This window comes from Dysidea avara, chromosome 6 (assembly GCF_963678975.1).
Source record: "Dysidea avara chromosome 6, odDysAvar1.4, whole genome shotgun sequence".
Taxonomy (NCBI): Eukaryota; Metazoa; Porifera; class Demospongiae; order Dictyoceratida; family Dysideidae; genus Dysidea; species Dysidea avara.
Window position 1 is genome coordinate 31,713,095 of NC_089277.1, and position 19,974 is coordinate 31,733,068.

Here is a 19,974-nt window from a genome sequence, read left to right on the forward strand (position 1 = left end):
AAATTTGAACACTTATAACAATAAAGTTTATGCCACTAATAATGTCAGCATTTCATGCACATGTTTATCATCATTCATCAAGTTGTGATCATGCATCTGATTAGTGAAGCTAGAATCCAGCCAGTTAAGAGGAAAGAGATAGATACAAAAACAAAAATGGTGACTATTATGCTGTGACAAATTGGATGTTCAGTTGCACTGTTTGAGATTGAGTTGGAAGATGACATTAGAAGCTTTACCTACGTAAATCACTGAATTAATTAATAAAATTATTAATTTATCATTGCCTCTTAAATTGATCATTCTTTTCTCAATGCCATGCCACCTTGAATAAATTTATGTCTTGCTTCAAAAAACAACAAACAAATTGGATAGTTTTATTAACATGTCAGGCTTTTTGATCTGAACTGAAGATGATAAGAAACTCTCTGTTTTGTCAATACCAAAAATGTTAATGCCCTCAACAATATTAATTTTATCAAAATGGGACAGCTATGCAGGACCAGTTTTGAATTACTAAGTACATACATGTAGAAATTTTCCCAGCCTACAAGTATATGTTAGAAATATTATTTTCATAAAGGTGACTGAATTTGACAAACAAAGTAGGCTTCCACACATGTCCACTTTTATGACTAAAGCACCATAACTCAATGTAGGAAGAAACAATAGAAGTGTGCTTACTGATCGTGAGTAGTCAAGTTAAGTTGGAAAATTAGAAAATTGGATGTGTGTGGACTGTGGAAGCCTTGTTTTGTCATCAAAATTCAGTCAATTAATTTTAAAGATGATGTGATGATGTTTATACAAGACGTCACTGCTTTTATGTTCCTATTCTTTCACACTATCCTTTACATGACAACAACTTCCCATCATAACATAATCATCATACAATATTCTTTTCTTTTCCAATTTTATTAGCTTGTAGCAGAATGTTAATAAAATACTATTAATAAGCTTGGTGGAAAGTCAGACGTGAAAAGACTGCAAAGAGTATACAGTTTCAAGCCTAGTTATTGCAGTGACAAATTAAATTCAATGCCTTTCATAGCAACAAGACAGTGCAAGCATGGATATAGTCTGTACATTTAGTATACAGTTCAGTTGACTACTAGTCACATACTGCATTGTAATATTGCACACATAGTTATGACAGTGCAAGTGCAATTATTTGACTGATTTATTATGTTCCTCACACTAATCAAAATGTCATTGGATTGGAGATGCCCATCCTGACCAATGGCTCACTTGATCTTGAATGGTGATCAAGGTAATTAGTTTACAGATTCTCATGCAATCAACCATTTTATTGAGCCAGCAAATGCCATGAATCAAGACAGTAACTTTGTGTGTCATTTCAAAACTTTATAGTTATGGAGCATGTGACTGCATGTCATTCTTATTATACATGTATGCACTTTATAAACATACATAAGTGTAGCAAGATATTTTTAGATAGGGGGCTCTAGTTTGGTGTTGAAGAGCACAAAAAAAAAGAAAAAGTCAACACCTACTACCCTTCACTAAATAATATAGACTGTATCACTGATAAAGCACATAAAAATCCTTATTCACAACTTCATAGTTTGCTACACTGCTTCTCTGAATACTGTGACTGCTTTATTAGAGTAACTGACTGACCTATTAGAGTATCTCGATATTACAATCAGAAAATCACAAGCTCCTACCCCCACCCTCTGGTTGTTACGCCCATGATTATATTAACATCTCTAACATAATGACATATATATGTAACAGTGTTCTATATGCATAAGTGTAACAGTTCAGCAATGCATCATGTCAAACTTCAGTTCACAACTACATGTAGCTACTACATTCTAATTGAAAGTGTAGTACAATTAATGTGACTACATGCATATACAGCTAGTGTAATTAATAGACCTAATGTGTGTATAACTGAAACTAAGAAATAAACAGTCAAACTCTACTTGTATATAGGCACCTGTAATAGATAAACGTATATCATACAATATGGTATTACTGTATAGTAGGGTCCATGGAGGTTTGGGATTTCTTGCCCAGGAATATAACCCCAAAAATCACCCTCATCTTCCCGTTTGGCAATATTGGCATAACCAAGCCTATAAATGTCATCATAGTGACCCCAAACCGTTCCAACAAGTTTCTATGAAATAAACAAATTAACTGAATTTTCTACTAACTGACTGACTGACTGACTGACTGACTGACTGACTGACTGACTGACTGACTGACTGACTGACTGACTGATACCTCCAGTCAATCGACTATGGATAAGAGTATGTGCTTAATTTCTTCGCTTAACAATGTGTTTTAGCCCATGCATAATGTGCCTTTCACCAACTGCAGTGGCAGCTATACAATATATACATCATGGACCTTCTTTGCATCCCATTTCTTTCTCCACTATCATATAGGCATTGACCTGTGTAACACATGACATAGCTTAGGCAGTTAGTGTGACTGGATTGATCGCAGAAGTGCTTCTTGTACTGTTAATCATTTGTATAAGACTGTATGATGAGTAGAACATAGCTGGAACTGAAGTTAAACAGCTACTTTGCAGTTGATAGTGGAGGCTAGGTACTGATTTCCGAAAGCAGTCAGCTTAATAAAAAATCACCAACAATTATGTATTGCACAATGAAAAGTGATTTCTAGTGAATTACTCATCTTCATCACAAAATTACACAAAATATCTTCTCCAACATTTTCAATTGTGTAAGCACCTCTAACAATATTATTGTAGGGTTTTGGAGTATTGTGATTGCATTTTTACAAATACCTGGAATGGTGAAATTAAATGGTAAAACAATATTGTGGGGTGATATTTACCAATTGCTAGCTTGTTTTTGACATGCTACGTTTGTCAAAGTGGAACCAACTGCCTACTGTGTCAGTAAGGTTCTATGACTTTGGTTTCTGTATGGTAATCTTTACTTTGGAGTGGAAACCAGTCATCAAATTTTCTAGAAATGCCCTTGGTTGAGGCACATGTTCTCATAATGACTGGATTGATTGCAGAGGCACTTCTCATACTGTCCTTCATTTGTAATGCTGTGTAATGGACAGAACATATATAGCCGATAAAGAAGAGGAATGGCAACTTCTCATTTAGTCTTTGATAATTTGGGCACACATCCAGACACATGATTAACGTGTATGCTGCTATTCTTTCCTTTGATGCGGTCAGTACATGTATGTTACTACAAAATAGTAAACAAACTATAGTGGAAGTGAAAGAAAAAATACAGTTCACAGGTTAAAGAAAGCCAATGAAACAAGCGAGGTCATCCTCACCTGCAGTTTTACTAGTTGACATTTGTCCCTACTTAAGTTGATACGTACATTACATGCTGCAGTTTTAATATTTGTAGCCATGATAAGGACACATAAACTTAATTTCTCATCAGTGGCAGATCCAGGATGGGGCATTTGGGATAAATGCCCCGGCCCCCTCACTTTGTGGACGAGCCATAGTTCTGATTAAAATACTTAACTTTATGCCAGGCCAAGATCACTTTATAAAACTCACGAAAATATGCACATTTTACTAGCATTTATTATGAATTCACCTGAAACTAAAGCGAATCAAAGTTAAACTAGCTATGACATTGTCACCCAGCACCTTAGTGTGTACTAAGCACCTCTAAAATAATTATTGAGTTGCTGTTGTTTAAGACATTCAGAGCTTTAAAGCAGACTTCGCAGTCATCTGCAAAGGCCAAAATGGTAAAAATCAACAGTTAGATACTGCTAAGAGGTGTATTATTTGCTGCTTCAAAATGTAGCAACTAACAAGAGGATCTGGCTCTCTGTAACACCTAAAACTTGCCCCCCCCTTGCCAGGTTCTGGATCTGCCCCTGTTAATCCTCACCGACATCACCATTTCTCCTACCACATCAAGAATCTTTTGTAATATGAGAAAAATACTTGTTCACATAATTGTGACCCAGTCTGGGAAAACCGGTCTTATCGCTTATTTAAAAGTATCGAGAAATGCCGGCTTTAAGTATTTAGTGTGTTGTAGCTCTCCAATGGTTAAAGCTTTTTGTACCAAATTTTCACATGTTTTACACCAATTCCTTACCTTCCAGAGCATTTATTGTGCAAGTAGCCAACAGCTAAATTTCCCACCATTTTATATAGTTTTTAAACTGTGTTGACTGTATCAGACGAGCTTCAAAAGGAGAGGGATGTGGGGGCCTGGAAGGTGGGTAAGAAGCTGTTTTAAAAATTAAAAAGGAAGGTGTAGGGATAAATTAGGCCAAGTTATGGGCCATTCAGGTATCAAAACTAGCTAAAATGAAAGGAAATTTACAGCAGAGGTCTTTATTCAACACCACGGATCTGTACAGCCACATACAGCCATTCACAGGCTGACCAGAGCTCCATTAAGGCCCCACACCATACGTATGGATCGCCACTAGACTTGGGAAAAGCAGCCAGAAAAAGCAGACCACTCAAATCTAGCTGATTTTGATTGTGAAATTAGATGGTTTATTCATGTAGCTTTATGCTCCAGTAAAAAATTGAATCTGCTGACATGAGTGATAAGACCGATTTTCCACATCCAGTCACAATTCTGTTTTTTTTTTAGATAAATGCCACTGAAATATATTGGCTATAAAATGCATGCTACCAAGAATTCATAAATAATTATATATATTATGAACTCTTGATGCTACATAAATAATTTTACACTGTATGTACGTATGAATCACTTTAGCAAACAGCGAAGGAATACATGAACTGAAATATCTAATATACCAATGTTCATGGAGAGTAAGAATATCTCTCTGTACAGTGAAGTAATCATGATTTACAGGTATGCTTGCCTAATACATGTAGGTGAAGGAAGACAAACCTGCATTCACCACATCATTTTTATACAGATGTCTGCAAACATCGATTGTGGGTTTAAATTGTGGGCACAAAATGAAATGATTGTAGGTTTCACTGGTTGTAGTGATACTATTTTTAACCAAATAACCACTTTGTGGATGCCTATAGTAAGCTAAGGTGCCAAAATAAATACTTAAGTATATAGGTTGGGAAAGTCTGAGGCATCTTTTCATGCAGTTGATATGTACTGGGTAGAAAAACAATCCCCACATTGCAATCATCATTTTAGTGATGCCTAGTAACTGAACTATGACTCACTCATTTCTGTTTCCTTCAAAACAATTCCTAGCCTAACTAAACCAACATGTTAAACTCAAAACCACAATGCAAAACTTTAAGCAGTTCTATATAAATATATAAATAATAAAAGGTCTCCGATGCTTTGTAACTGCCTCAGCATAAAAGGCAGTTGTGGTCAGGGCTATATCATGCTATTGTCCTAACCACAAGGTGGTATCATGATATCGCCCTGTGGTCAGGGCAATACATGAAATATAGCCTTGTGGTTTCCTTTGATATGAGGTGTCAAAGTGGTTTTTAATGTGTTAAATGACTCCCATTTCTTAGTTCTGCAGTTGCAAGGTGTAAATCTAACGGCTTTACACCAAGGATTAAAAAATGAAAGTCCGTGTAAACAAGTTGCCATGGACTACAAAATGTATGCATACTGATGCTGCATGATAATTATCTTTAGAGTCGCTTAACAAATCATGTAACACTTTCACACTTCAGACAAAGGAATTCCAGGGAATACAATTGTCATGTATACCTACACTGGTGTACATTAAGATGTATCCTGGTAAAGTGGTTGCACTTTTAAAGAGCAAGCCACTTTCATCAAAGCAAGCACAGTCTTGATGTGGAAGAAAAATAGTGAAACCGTTCTGTTTATTCTATAAAGGCTCAGACTGAGAACAATTATGGGAATAAATTAATTAATGTTCATGTGACTATATTATCATGAATCAGAGTCTTGCCAGTCAGAAGAAGACGTTTTAGTATCCTTGCAAGTTGGAAATTGTTAGGTAAAGGTGAAAACTAGTTTTATGGCATATTTTGGCTTGTTTTGAATGAGGACCACACCCACATTACAGACAATCTGATTAAACCTCTCTATAATAAAGTTTACTCCTTTAGCTCTTGATATACATTGTAAACAATACATTAAACACTCCTGAAATTCTTTCTGTGATAACCCTAGGACTTGTCTTCTCATTATAACAAATATAGCTACAAAGTTACGTGTGACTAGCCATAATCAAATATTTTAGACATGTATATAAATTAGACCACAGAAAGGCAAAATACTCGAATTTCATACAGGTATCTAATTCCTGTAGATACTTATTTATTAGTCAATAGACCCCTGTCTCTGGGGCAATACAAAACATGGCAATTATGTGCCTGTAAAATTGGCAATGCATGGGCGCTTAATTGGGGATAGCTTAGTAAGAAATGTCTATGTACAGTGTAGTTAAATTGAACTTGTACTGTAAATCCACTGCAATTTTAGCTTACTGAGGTACGTCAGAAATTGGAACCTGACCATTCTACAGTAGGTAGACATACAATGGCTAAATTGTGTGCTTATGCATAATAAGTTTATTACACTTCAGCAAATTTTAATCTTTGCAAATTTGTTATTGTGAAAATTCCTCAGGGGCATCCCGCAGCATCTGAGATCTATTTCCTATGTACAACTGGAAAGTCTCTAAAGCTACCGCAATCACCTTACACAGCATTGGTAAATTCCAAAAATATTACATACTGTAGTTTATCAATAATTTTAATTAAACAGTGTTGCCTCATGATTAACTCAGTTATCAATTTTATTTTGACAAAGTCATAGTTGTTATGCCCCGCATTTGTCCACATTTTACTTTGTGTGGAAAGTGTTTCCATAACTGCATTTTCCACACAGTATCAAGTAGCTAGCTAATTGAGTCATACAATACAGTTATGCAATTGGACAAATACAGTACAGTTAGCTATGTGGATTATAGGGTAAATACAGGACACTTGGGAAATACATCATACAGTACAGTTATGCAGAACATTTATGTAAGGAATGTTACAACACAATTGATCACATGCGTGAAATTGTAAAGCTGCTGAAACTATTGCCCGAGTATAATTCTGCCAGTTGGTTCTACAACCAGAAATGGATTATATACATGGACACTTACTGATAGTCTGATCACCAAAAATTGAAACAGTTCTGGCACTCAGAGGTGATTACTCCATGCAAAATGACCAGGAAGTACAATATAGCACTGAAAGCACCATTTATGCTTGTGTGTACAAACAAAAAATACTGCATTCAGGGGAGTCTCAAGGTACATGCAGCACTCAGCTTAGTCATGTGCAGTATTTTCCTTTCAACATATCCCCTTGTGCTGTATTTTCTATGTGGCAGTGCTTTATTACAACCTATAAAGCCAGGCTCAAATAAATGCTTGGTCCTAAATGGCCAGTAAGGACAGCTACAAAATTACAATGGCTTAATCTGTAGAACAAGACTTACTGCAACTAATGAAACCCATGCCTTGTCAAAAGGATGCAGCAGCTGCTACAAAGAGCAATAAGGTGTTTCTAGTGGTTTACAAGTAATAAGTGCCAGGTGTCTATATACAACTTATAGATTAATGTGATATGTACCACTCTGCGTGGGCAGTTCAAAGGCACCACCGGTGCCATAATTTGTATATTGCACTGCTGCAGACCGCAGCGAGTGCATTATAACTTATAACGCACTGGTTGCGGTATTGTAGACCACAACAAGTGCATTATAAGTTATAATGCACCGACCGCAGTGCAATATACAGATATTGCACTGGCTGCGGTTTTGTGCAGCATAGCACAAGTGCCGGTGGCAAAGACCACTACGACACTTCACCTAATAGGTGGAAAGACACTTCACAGATCACTCGAATTCTTTTATAGCCTGACATGTAAAGGTCGATTGTGGGCCATAACGTCACCAATACGTATAATGTTTACAAGCAGCCAATGGCGATCGAAAAAGCCAACGCGGGTAGCCACAACTCTAGTCTACATATATGTAAACGTACTCATACACCTTACTAGTCTGGTGCCATCTTGGCCCAGATTAAACTGTAGTCCACTTCGACAATGACTCAATAAAACAAATATATTCTAAATAATACTAACCTTTACGTTCGATTGTGGTAACCAGTTTTGTCATGCCACCAGATTCGAGTTTAGCCAGTGTGAACAGTAAGAATTAGACTAGTATCGTTTAGTAGTTAGATTTTGTTTACTTAAACCATCTATTTAGCTGCTTTTTTCGCTCGAGAGAATCACTATGACGATTAGTCTGATGCTTAGTCTATATGGCACGCTGGCATGCTGAGCACTACATGATGAGAGTCGAACAGCGAATGCAGGTTAGTGATATAACCCATAGCGTACTAGCTTTCAATATCTCAGGTGGCTGCAGTACTGCAGGGGAAACGTCATCGCAACGTCCGGCTTGGTTACCCACAATCGATGTTAGAAACTTGGCCTTTATAAGTGTTACAGCTGTCTTCTGAAACTTTACCCACCTATTTGGTGAGTGGTACATAACAGTTATACAACGTGCACTCATGCTCTGCCTGTATAAACGCACTTGCCTTTGGGCCTGACGGCCCTCAGGCTCGTGCGTTTATATCAGGCAGAGCACTCGTGGCCGTTGTATAACTATATAATACACTCAACACAAGCATGCACATATAACATATGTTTCAATATATACCTTCTTTTGGACTTTAATTCAATTTCATTTTTACAAGCCTTTCCTCAATATCATCACATAACTGGACAGTGTCAGCATTTCCATGTTGCTTAGCGATATCCAAAAATTTATAAAAACTAACAGAGCAATTTTTGAAACCCGCTTTCAATGGAGCTGATATTTTAGTAAGTAAAAATTCAGCAGCTTGTTTTCTTGAAGCAATTGTTCCTACATTTTCCCCATCTTGTGGTATAAAAACATGTCCTTCTATCAAATATGGTGCAAGAGACTTCACTTGCAATACATCAACTAATTTGCTGTAGAATTCAAGTATAACAGTGTACTCTGCTGATTGGCAACCTAACAGTGACATAACATTAGATTAGTAAATGTTTAACACAACAGCAAATGAATCACATTGCTTTTCTATGCATACTGTATAACCCAGAAATTATGTAGGTGTTCCGCAATATGTAAACTAAAGGGTAGTGCATCCTATCAACTTACTGATGCTTTCTGGCTCTGATGTCTTCACCAAATTGATTGGTAGAGCTGGTTCTGATGTAGCAGGGTATAGTGCATCTCCAGTGAATTCTTAGGAAAACAGAGACAGAGTATAATCGTGGCAATATTAAACATATTATAGCAAGTATAAGGAAAATTTAAGAATTTAAAGTTCAATTAGGGTCATAGAAAAGTATATAGGGAAACAATGGAGGTCACCCACAGATATACTAGTGGACATTTAATACCCTGATTCAGTCTATACCCATAGGGATCAAATGTCCACTAGTACATAAGCAGGTGTAGGCAACCTCCCTTGTTTTACTACTTTTCTATGATCCCTAATTGACCATAAAATTCTTAATTTTTCTTTATACTTGTTTGTCGACTTTTGTAAAATTATTATGACTGGTGAACCCACTCATACTGCATCAAAAGAAAAGATTGTTCCAGAGGTAACGTTTTTGACTTAATGCATGCAGCAACTATCAATTACTGACTCAAAATTGAAGTGTCCATGATGCATGTATTGTACGTGCTGTGGTATGCACCTGTTGGGATGAAGCAATGTCGAACAGTGAAAAAATCAAGCCCGTGACCTTAACTGTTATCGAGTTATGCTTGTCAAAAAGCATCGGGTATCAGGAAGGCAGGCAGTTAGTCAGTCAATAGAAAACTTGATAAAATTTAAATTTAATAGCAATCTATTGGAAGCATTAAGGATCATACTGAAGGCACTTTTGGACTTGGTTGTACCAAACCAACACTGCCAAGGCATCAGAATAGTATCGTGAAGCTGGTTTTAGGGTAATTTTTTGTGCCAGAAAAACCCAAATCTTCATGATCCCTTTTATGTAGCACTACCATACTCTACGATACAAGTTTAACCCATTCACGGGTATGATGCTATAAGACCAGCGCTAAGTATCATTCTAACACTCTAACATTTCAATTGTACATTTGATAGTATGATGCTTCGACTATCCTGAAATGGGCATGTTTACAGAGATTCTGTTTCTGGGATAATTGGATCATTTGCGCATTATTGCAGGTTTATTGCATAACCCAGTAAAAGGTTTCTTTACAATGGGGAAGTAGGCATGTTTCTTAATAATGGACTTAAAAGTTATATTTTGAACAACATCATCTAGGTACGTTAAGACAACCGACAACGACTGCTGGTGGCTTTTCAGACATGTGGCATCATTCACTCATGTACATGCATGATACAGGAATTATGACAAAATTTGAAGAAACCAGCTGTGACAATGATCGCTCAGTAAGGAGTCATTATGAATTAGCTTCATGCAGGGTAACACTTGTTTATTATAGACTATTTGTAGCTGACTACTCATTAGTTTTTAGCATATTTTGTAGTTTTTTGTCTTATAATTACATTGTGGCAGAGGCGGAGGAAGTAGTTAGGGGGGCTGGACTGACCCAGACTTAGTCTCTGGTTTGGTATGGTGAGACCAAAAAAAAAAAAAAAGGTCGCAACCAACTGACAATAGCTGCCCACCTACCAGCTACGCATTCATAGCTGATAAACAACGTAGAAATCCTTACATTGCTTGCTACACACTGCTCTAATACTGTGACTGCCTTATTAGAGTGACTGCTCTATTAGAGTATTTCGATCCGCTTTATCGCAGTTTTCAGTCCTACCAAGAAGGATAACTTCGGCGTAGTATCATTCTGAAGGGGGGCTTTAGCCCCCTAGCCCCCCCCCCTTTCCGCTGCCTATGCATTGTGGTTTCATTTACGTAAACAGAAACAATGTAGTCAAGATGGTTAGTCCATAGCTTTTATTTTTAGAAGCTTAGTAACTAAGTGGTTTAGTGTTCAGTGAGGCTTATAATGCATGACTCAGTGTGTTGGGAAATTCAGCCATGAAAATGTTAAATGTGCTAAAATACTGTAGCACTAGCACAAACATGCAGTTACGCTTATGTATGCATGCACACACACATCAAACATTTGACCAAAGAGTTTGGTTCTTACCATTGTGTTTGTTCAGTAGTCTTTGAATTTCACTTGATAAACTAACAATGGCATCATTACCATGTTTCTGCATGACATCTAGTAGCATCTGAAATGGTACTACATTGTCTTCTTGCAACAAGGTAGAAACTCTACTTAGAAGCAACTCTGCTGCTCTATGACGTGAAGTAGTGGGACATGTGATATCTTCATTGTCCATCAGAGTGATTACGCCTTGAGACACCAAATAGTGTGACAACTCTTTGGCAGGTAAACAATCCACCAACTTGCTGTAATATTGTTTGAACACTCTGAGCTCTGATGGATTTTTACTTTTACCTACAGCTGAATGCAAAACTATTCAATGTAGCAAACTGCATTATACAGGCATTAATGTAATACCAATTATGTGTGGCTGGTCACAGAATTGGAACATCTGGTTGTTCATGAAATAAATATTTGTTTGTGCTACTGTTTAAAGCAGAACTTTTTTTTGTGTATGGTGATTGTATGGTCTGATACACAAAATTAGGTAAACCCATCAAAATTACATTTGTACCGTATTTATGAAATTAAATATTTGATGTGTCAGCTAATGCACTACCTAATATTCCAATGCTTGCATATAATTACTTTCTATTATCATGGGCACAATATGCATTCGTGTTATTTCATATTTCAATATTCTTTTCAAAGAAACTGATAATAGCACAATTTAAAAATCGTGATTTTTTTTATTGTTGTGCATGTTACACATTCCAAACAACGTGTTGTAGAAAGATGCTAAAACACATGAATTGGCACAGATCATAATAAACACTAATAACAAAGATAGTGCATGAGCTTTAGATGTTATGGTGTCCTATATATCACAATACAAAAGCCTGAACCACATAATAGTTATGGTTAACATTCTAAATATCATACAGTAAATACAGTAAGTCAAAGATATACTGCATATCACGCAGTGCAAACATAAATCTTACCAACTGTAGTAAATGGTTCATCTTTCTTGAACCACACAAGGTGAGAAGATGTAAGTTTCATCAGCTTTACACTATTACTGCTACACCTTCCGTAAAGAACTGAAGAAGTTATTTCCGGTAAAACAGCAAGATGGGGCTCAGAATTTTCACCACAGTTGCAATAAAATCCAACTTGCAATCTTTGGGGGCTAAAAGTTAACTGCTTGCAAACTAATTCTAAGGAATGAAGGATCTCTTGGAAAATGGTGCAATGTGTTTTAGAAGAAACATCTGTGAGGTCTGGGTGTCTTATTTGTACTTCCAAGTGAGTGACACTGTCAAAAAGCAACAAAGAAAAACCATTGGGTAGGCTATAAGTAATCAAATTGCTGAAAGTGTGGTGAACAGCACTATCAATATCACTTGTAGTAAAATGAGGGTGCCAGTTTAATGGTGGATTCTGCAAAAGGTAAACAACTAAACAACAGAATAAGCCTCTTGGCAGGAGGCCAGACTGAAATTGTATCAACAGCGGTTCCCCTTGAAGGTACCCATATCTGTGAATAATCTCATCTTTTTGTTGAGCAGAACATGTTGGCAAAATATATGGTATAAAATATTCGTCTATGCTCTTTCCTTTACTCAACAATGGTGCAATAATTTTAAGATGAACCAATAGTGACAAGAAATACTCTTCTTTAATGTTGCTGTCCCATTCAACCTTTTGAAGTACCTCCCTACATAGTATGCCTTTGTGCTTCAACTTGAGGACTTCACTGAGACAAAGGGAGTCATCCTGAAATGTGAAACTGATGATGTTGCTAAGTTTATCAAACCACCACTGGTGGTCAACAATGACATACTCTTTCAAACCAGGGATGTCATCGAAGAAAAGTAGAACACCTAACAGGTGGTGGTATATTAGAGCATTCTTGACTTCTTCTGGATTAGACATTAACCGGCTTGCCTTAGCTAGGGCAACACACTCCTTGAAAGAGATGTAATAGCTCATATTTTTAGTACAAACTTGTCTGATTTCGAGTTCTAGGAGCATCCATGTAATGGGTAATTCATAAACATTTTTATTTTCAGCTAATTTTTCAATTTTATTTCTGATGACGTCTGCAATAGGATCCTCAGTCTTTTCATTTCCTGCAGTGGTGTTGTTAACTGGAAAAAGCACATTTCCTTCATGTTGTAAAACTGATGCTTTACTACTGGCTTTGTTTACTAAAGCTGTTAGTGTATTGTCAGTTTTTTGAACAGTTTCTTTGCTAACTTTATCTACATGAGTTCCAACAAAACACAAATAAGAATTTTTATCTGTACCGGGATGGGTTAGTAGATTTGGGGCTAGAGATGGCCTTTCCAAACAATCATTATTGCTAGACATTAGTAGCTTAATCATGTCAAGATTTGTGTAACTGAGATGATAAGGTTGAAACGTGTGCTTGCCATGTTGACTATGTTCCACTAGCACTTGATCATTGAGATCCTTGGATAAGTCATGGATCACAAAGTTGATAGTGGGATAGATATTGACAGTGGGCAACAAGTGTATGTACTGTGGCTGTCCTCCAGTATCCAACAATGTGACAATGTTCAGGACATCGCCCGGATGGTGCATAGTTGGTGAATCATTGGAAGATTCCACACTGTCTGTCAAGATTGGCTGGAAAACAGACAGGTTTTTTACATTGATAGATTTAGTAAATAGTCCAGAAAACCAGTGTTTAGCTACTGTAGTCAGGGAGGTTTGCTTCTGTATGGGTTCAGCAGTAAAGAGCTGTTGCGGTTTATAATCTTTAGCTTTTGGCTGAGTGTCATGTGGTAAGTTTCCATCAGATTTCTCATCAGTTTGTTTGTGATGCTCAGGTGTCGATCTTTTGGATTCAGAAAGTAACACAGTATGCAAGTGTTTTATTTCAAGGTTAGAATCCATTTCTACCCAAACTACTTTACGTTTGTCAGATGCATCTTTATGAAAAGCAGCTTTTTTTAGTGACACAGCATGACTAGTATGTACCATGTTAGTACTGTGATGTTCTTGGTTTATTTTTCTGTTAAGTAGGAGTTGACCAAAACTTGTTTTTCCAGCAGCTCCTGATCCAGTAAACAATATTTTTATAAAACGTACTGCAATTGTTCCATGTTTTTTCTTTGCCTCATTTATTTTTTGCAGCAGTGATTTTCTCTAAAACAAGAGGGGATTTTGTAACACAAATATCTGAAAAATTAACTGAGATAGTATTTGTATTGAATTTGTAGCCTTAACTCACAGTAGCCAAATTCAAATATGTGTTTCAAAAACTGGCCAACATATAAAAATTACGCCACGTAACCATACAGCTACAAAATAGAACCAGTAATTTTTGTTTACTTAAGTAAAGGGACAATGCAACTCAGTTGAAGCCATTTAAGAATTTATTGATTTCACAGTCTGTGAAATCATAACGTACTGTAATTTTAGTTTATTCGTGTCTGCATACTTATATATGAAGTGTATCACCATGCATACCGACAGGCCTCATGAGCAACAGGGCACAGGGGATAGTGTAAAAGCAAAAAAATATATTTGTCCACAGAAACTCTTGTACTATGGCGAAGACTGCGGAGTGAGTGCAAATTTACAAATGACAATGTAATTGCTGTCTTCTACTCGAGCACAACAAAACTCTTATAGAGTTACAAATTGCCCAGGAAAACAGGTAAGCATATGGCATGCGGTTGTTGTATTAACAATGCATGGTTTTGTAAGTAGAATAAACTCCTCCATCTTTTTGGGACACTTTTCAGCCTTTAGCAGCTAGAATACATACTATCGCTAATACATCATGACAATTGCTTTTGTTTATTGTGAAGGCCTATGCCAATGTACAAAGATAGTATTCAACTGTCCCCTGTGGCACTGAGAGACGCTGTCTGCACATCTGCACCATCCTTTCACCAAAGTTGTACCAGACTGAAAGTTATAGCTGTGGAGGGGCATGAAAATCACAGCCCAGTGTGTATTATAACACTACAAGTGCAATGAAAAATTAGGAATTTCAAGTTTGATTAGGGATCATAGAAATAAAAAGTAAAGAAACAAGGGAGGTTGCAGGTATACCAAGGGCAGATCTAGAAATTTTCAGAGGAGGTTTAAGGTTCTCTGGAATTGTAACTTCAGCCTAGCTGCAAGTTGAAGAGCAAAAAAAAAAAGTTCACTAAGTGGTTTTGAATGCAGTGAAGGTGATTTCAAAGGCAAAAGTATGAAGTTTTGCCAATAGAAAAGGCCATAATATAATTCAGTATGTGTAACTCTTTGTAATTTTTATCACCCAGACGAATCATAGGGGTGAGCACTATTTCAGAGGGGGTTTCTGTAAACCCCAGAAACTCCTCTAAAGCTGCCTCTGTATACAAGTGGACATTTACTCCCTAATTCACCCTGTATACCCATAACTGAATTAGGGATTAAATATCCAATTGCATACCTGCAGGTATAGGCAACCTCCCTTGTTTCCTTACTTCTTATTTCTATGATCCCTAATCAAACTTGCAATTCCTAATTTTTCATTGTACTTGTTTGTAAACTTTTTTGTAACATAATTATGACTGGCTCACCTGCGCATACCGTATCAAAAGAATGAATGGTACCTGACATTATTAATAATGTCTAGACGCATGCCCCTACTATCAGCATTATTAAGGAAAAGTAAAGTAGCTGTTACGCTTTGTGTCAAGCGATGTTCAGCACGGTACACAGCATTTTGAATGAAGAAGAGTATGACAACTGCCTCTACAAGCACGATCACTCACTAAGAAAAATTGATGCATGCCCCAACTATCAATTAATGAAAAGTGAAGTAGCTGTTATGTTGTGTTTTAAGCTATGTTGAGCACATTACACAGCATTCCTAGTAGAACAGTACGACAACTGCCTCTACGAGTAATCCACTCGCTACGGAAAATACAGACAATTTTTTGCATAGCAAACTATTGAGAAGCCATAGTGTGCTACTGTGAATTGACACCTTGTGGTGTCAGTGAAAAGAATTAGGACACAAAGGAGGATAAAGGTTAGTCCATGATGCACTCATTGTAGCTACAGTGGTTAGTGAAAAGGCACAACTTGGGAAGAAGCAATATCGAATAGTGAAGAAATGAAGCTCGTAGCTCTAAGCAAAGTCGAGTTATGCTTGGCTGAAGGCATTGGCAGTTAGTCAGTTAGTAGAAAATTCTGTTAAATACAATATTTTAAAATTTTTGTAGAACTATGCTAGAAGGGTTTAGAGTGTGTCTGAAAACATTTTTGGGCTTGCTACATCTAACCAATACTGCCAAGCTGTTATGAACGTTAAGTGAGGCTGGTTTTGGGTTGAAATAATTGGGCAAAAACACCTATTCTCCATGATCCCTATTATACAGTACTATCATACTGTATGATACACATACATTTATAGCATGCCTGCATCAGAAATGTATAGAAATATTACTTGTTCACAAGGTTTATTGGATGGGGAAGAAACATGTACCAACAATAAAGTGCAAACAATAATTACATACAGTGTTTATTACTTAGATTATCTGTCAGCTCTACTACTGACATACTATCAACTAGACACAGTAGATATTTGTAAGGTTTCTACATTCTAATCAATTGTTTTGAACTTATTTTCAGCCTTCAGATGAACCCCAGGGACCTCACAGAAGGAGATTGGTATGACATTCATCAATTACCTTTGCATTTTATAACTGTATTGTGAAGAAGAAAATATATTTATGCAACTGTATGCAAAAGAGATGGGTATTCCATTAGATTCAGGATCAAGGTGTGGTATGCTGTAGTTCTTTGCAACTGGGTAATTCTATATGAACTGTCGGAAAAGTATACCGTAGCACATTTGATAGATATAGGGTAGGCATTAGCAGGCCAATTGGGTGAATGTTCGTTTCTCTGTGTGTTTTATTAGAGTAAGTGCCTTCTCTTTGTAACTCCAATTCTTTGTGATGCTATAATAACTACTTGCCAAAATTATAGCCAGTAAATGTGCAACTGTTAATTTTGCTCAAACCTTTGCTTGCAGTATAGCTACAAGAAAATTATTAGTACTACTTTAAATACTCAACATGTTATTACAATGCCTGCCTGATAGGATAGCACCACATAATTGGGATAATTATTGGTTTAGCTTACATGCAAATCTGCTATTCAGTGTTTAAATTAATAAGCTTACATGATGGTGGTTAATGTGAAAGTGTCCTGCACGTAGGGCAGGTACCAATGCTAGTATACTATAAAGTATATAAAGAACCTTATTCAGATCCTCGTTCATAGCTAAGTAAGTTACACTGCCTTGTGAACACTGTGACTGCTTTATTAGAGTGATTGACTGCTCTATTAGAGTATCTCGATCTTATATGCAATTTTTTTGAAAGGGATTGGGAGGGTGGGGGGGAGCATGTGCCCTCTGGATGCGCCACTGTAACTGGGATCCAACGTCTCATGAAATTATGTACTTTATGATGTTTGTACATACTATACTTGAACTGAACATCTCTGCATGTTACAGCAACTAGTCCTGCAAAGATTTCTCCATCATGGTGTGCCTTACATGATGTTTCTATTAATTAGAATTATAAACTCCTCTATAAAATTGTCTACAACTAACTGCATTACATGCATTAGGCCACTTGTGCTGTACAATGATCACACTAGTCTAATATAAGTGGCCTAGCTACTAAAGTTCAGAGACTTTGTGCAAGCAAGTATTCTAGGGAAATAGTTTTAGTGAAGTAATTTATGCACGTTACACCAGTAGCTTGACAAACAGACTACATGCCTCACTTCATGCATCATGTCAAGCCATGCCCTTGATTAATACTACCAGCTGCAGAATGAGTGACCTATGCTAAGCAGTACATGAAGTTCTTTTTCAGAGTAGTTTCTAATTCAGGGGCACCATGATAGAATAAGAGTGATTTGGCTATCTACTGTGAATTATAAAGTACAAGCATAGAAAAATGTATTACATAAATGCAATTAAGGTGGGTTTTGTATGTCTACTAACTTTTACTCCAATATTCATACTCGGTTAAAGCCAAAAGTCAAGAAAATAATTTTCAACATGAATGGTACTTTAGAATTATTAGTGTTGCACTGATAATTGGTTCAGTAATCGGTGTATCTGTGTATCTGTGTATCTAGTATCTGCATATCTGCTGATATTGGCTACTAGCTGATTAATCAGTTTTGATTAAATCAAAGCTGATGTTAATTTCCACTGCACTGTGTAGTATAATGATGTGGGGGAGGCTAGACATAAGTTATTTGACATTTTAATTAAGTTATGTGTTGATGGTTTAGTGGTGACTACAAGCCATGCCCATAATAAACTGTCAGGGTTTAGGCCATGCTCAACAGTAAACTGAGGTTTTAGTACCAGCCACTTGTCTCAGCTGTATAGCAGTAGTAAAATGTATTTATACCCTGTTTACCATGAGTAATGTTTACTTGTGGTATACATCTAACTTTACATTTTAGCCTAGAATGAGCTGTATATCAATACTTATGTCACTAATATGAGTCATTTAATAATGATGAGGATGAGTGTTAGTGTATATTGGATCGGTTATTGGTATCAGCTAATTCTGTTGCTTAATACTGGTTATTGGAATAATCGACTAATTTGGATATCGGTGCAACACAAGAATTATACTCGAGTTTTACTGAACTTTTTTATAGTTTGGTCAATAGACAAGTGCAGTTTCTTGTGGAAGGAAAGAGTCAATGCTTGTTTATAATTAGAGCTACAAAAACAGGATACATGAGTACAAACTACACGTGCACACTGTCACACAACAGGTCATATCACAGTGTTGGATTAGAGTATTTGTATCCTGTAGTTTGTATTGTGAGGCTTATTAAGAGTTAGATAAGGGCTGAAATAAATTACCATAGCAAGATGGCATATGTAGCTATAAAGTTATGAGTCATGAAAGTTTGGGAAAAGAAGAAGAATTTTATGTCCTGTTTAATTTCGGGGCTCAGTCAATTTTTTTTTACTTCTCTCTTTAACCATTTTTCCTAGGAAAATGATCACAATACAGAACAGCTATTATTGAAGTGCCGTGGAATAATAATGGCTGAGTGTGGTCAGTAACAAGCTAGTGTACATACAAGAAAACAGCAAAACACAGGTGACAGTATACACGAGATAACATACTTTGCACATGTCATGTCTGAGTACATCATGCATAGCTTAAATTTATTCACTAGTTCACTAGTAAAGTAAACTATCCATTCTTTGACATCATGCATACTCGGACACTCATTCTCATAAACTTCTAAGTGGAATCATGTGAAAATTGGTGTAGAAATACCTGGCATAAAGCCCAACTAATCTCCCAAGTTTGTACCTTAATGGTTGTTGTACTAGACCGGATCAAAGTCGCTGCTTGAAGTCCTGTATTCTTGGACACATTTCATGATTCGTGAACACCTACCAGTAATCATACTGATGACTTACTACCAACACCATCACTTAGAGCTAAAAGCCATAGTTTATTTCCTTCTATCTCATCTGCAGGTGGCTGTGATAGGGTATGTCAGCACTGCTAAAAGAATGATAATTTCGATGTGTAAATAATTGGCCAGCAGTGCTTTGCCTATTTTGCAAGCTTTCATTACTCAGAACTTTTTATATCATTATGCTATGGCAATGCAATTTTTAGGTCTTAGTAAGAATTTAATTGGCTTTATGATGCAAGTTACAGAATGCAAATATTCTTCCCCAGTACTGAGATATGACCTGATATGTGACAGGATATAGTTTGTGCCCACATGCCCTGTTTTTGCAGGTCCGGTCACATATGGTAAGGACATCAATTACAGTTCTTTG

The 19,974-nt window shown here is 36.6% G+C and overlaps 1 protein-coding gene across 1 annotated transcript in view; it reads right to left on the reverse strand.

The window, feature by feature from the left end:
- Positions 1 to 1,717: 1,717 nt before the first annotated feature.
- The window catches only part of LOC136257919 (uncharacterized), a 47,538-nt gene continuing 29,281 nt past the window's right edge, over positions 1,718 to 19,974 (reverse strand). Inside the window, exons 6-10 of the mRNA XM_066051243.1 lie at positions 12,113 to 14,285; positions 11,148 to 11,471; positions 9,150 to 9,236; positions 8,664 to 9,002; positions 1,718 to 1,963 (exon numbers count right to left, since the gene is read on the reverse strand). Of these exons, the coding sequence (XP_065907315.1) occupies positions 8,677 to 9,002; positions 9,150 to 9,236; positions 11,148 to 11,471; positions 12,113 to 14,285 (2,910 nt within the window). The 3' untranslated portion in view covers positions 1,718 to 1,963; positions 8,664 to 8,676. The remainder of the gene's footprint in view (positions 1,964 to 8,663; positions 9,003 to 9,149; positions 9,237 to 11,147; positions 11,472 to 12,112; positions 14,286 to 19,974) is intronic.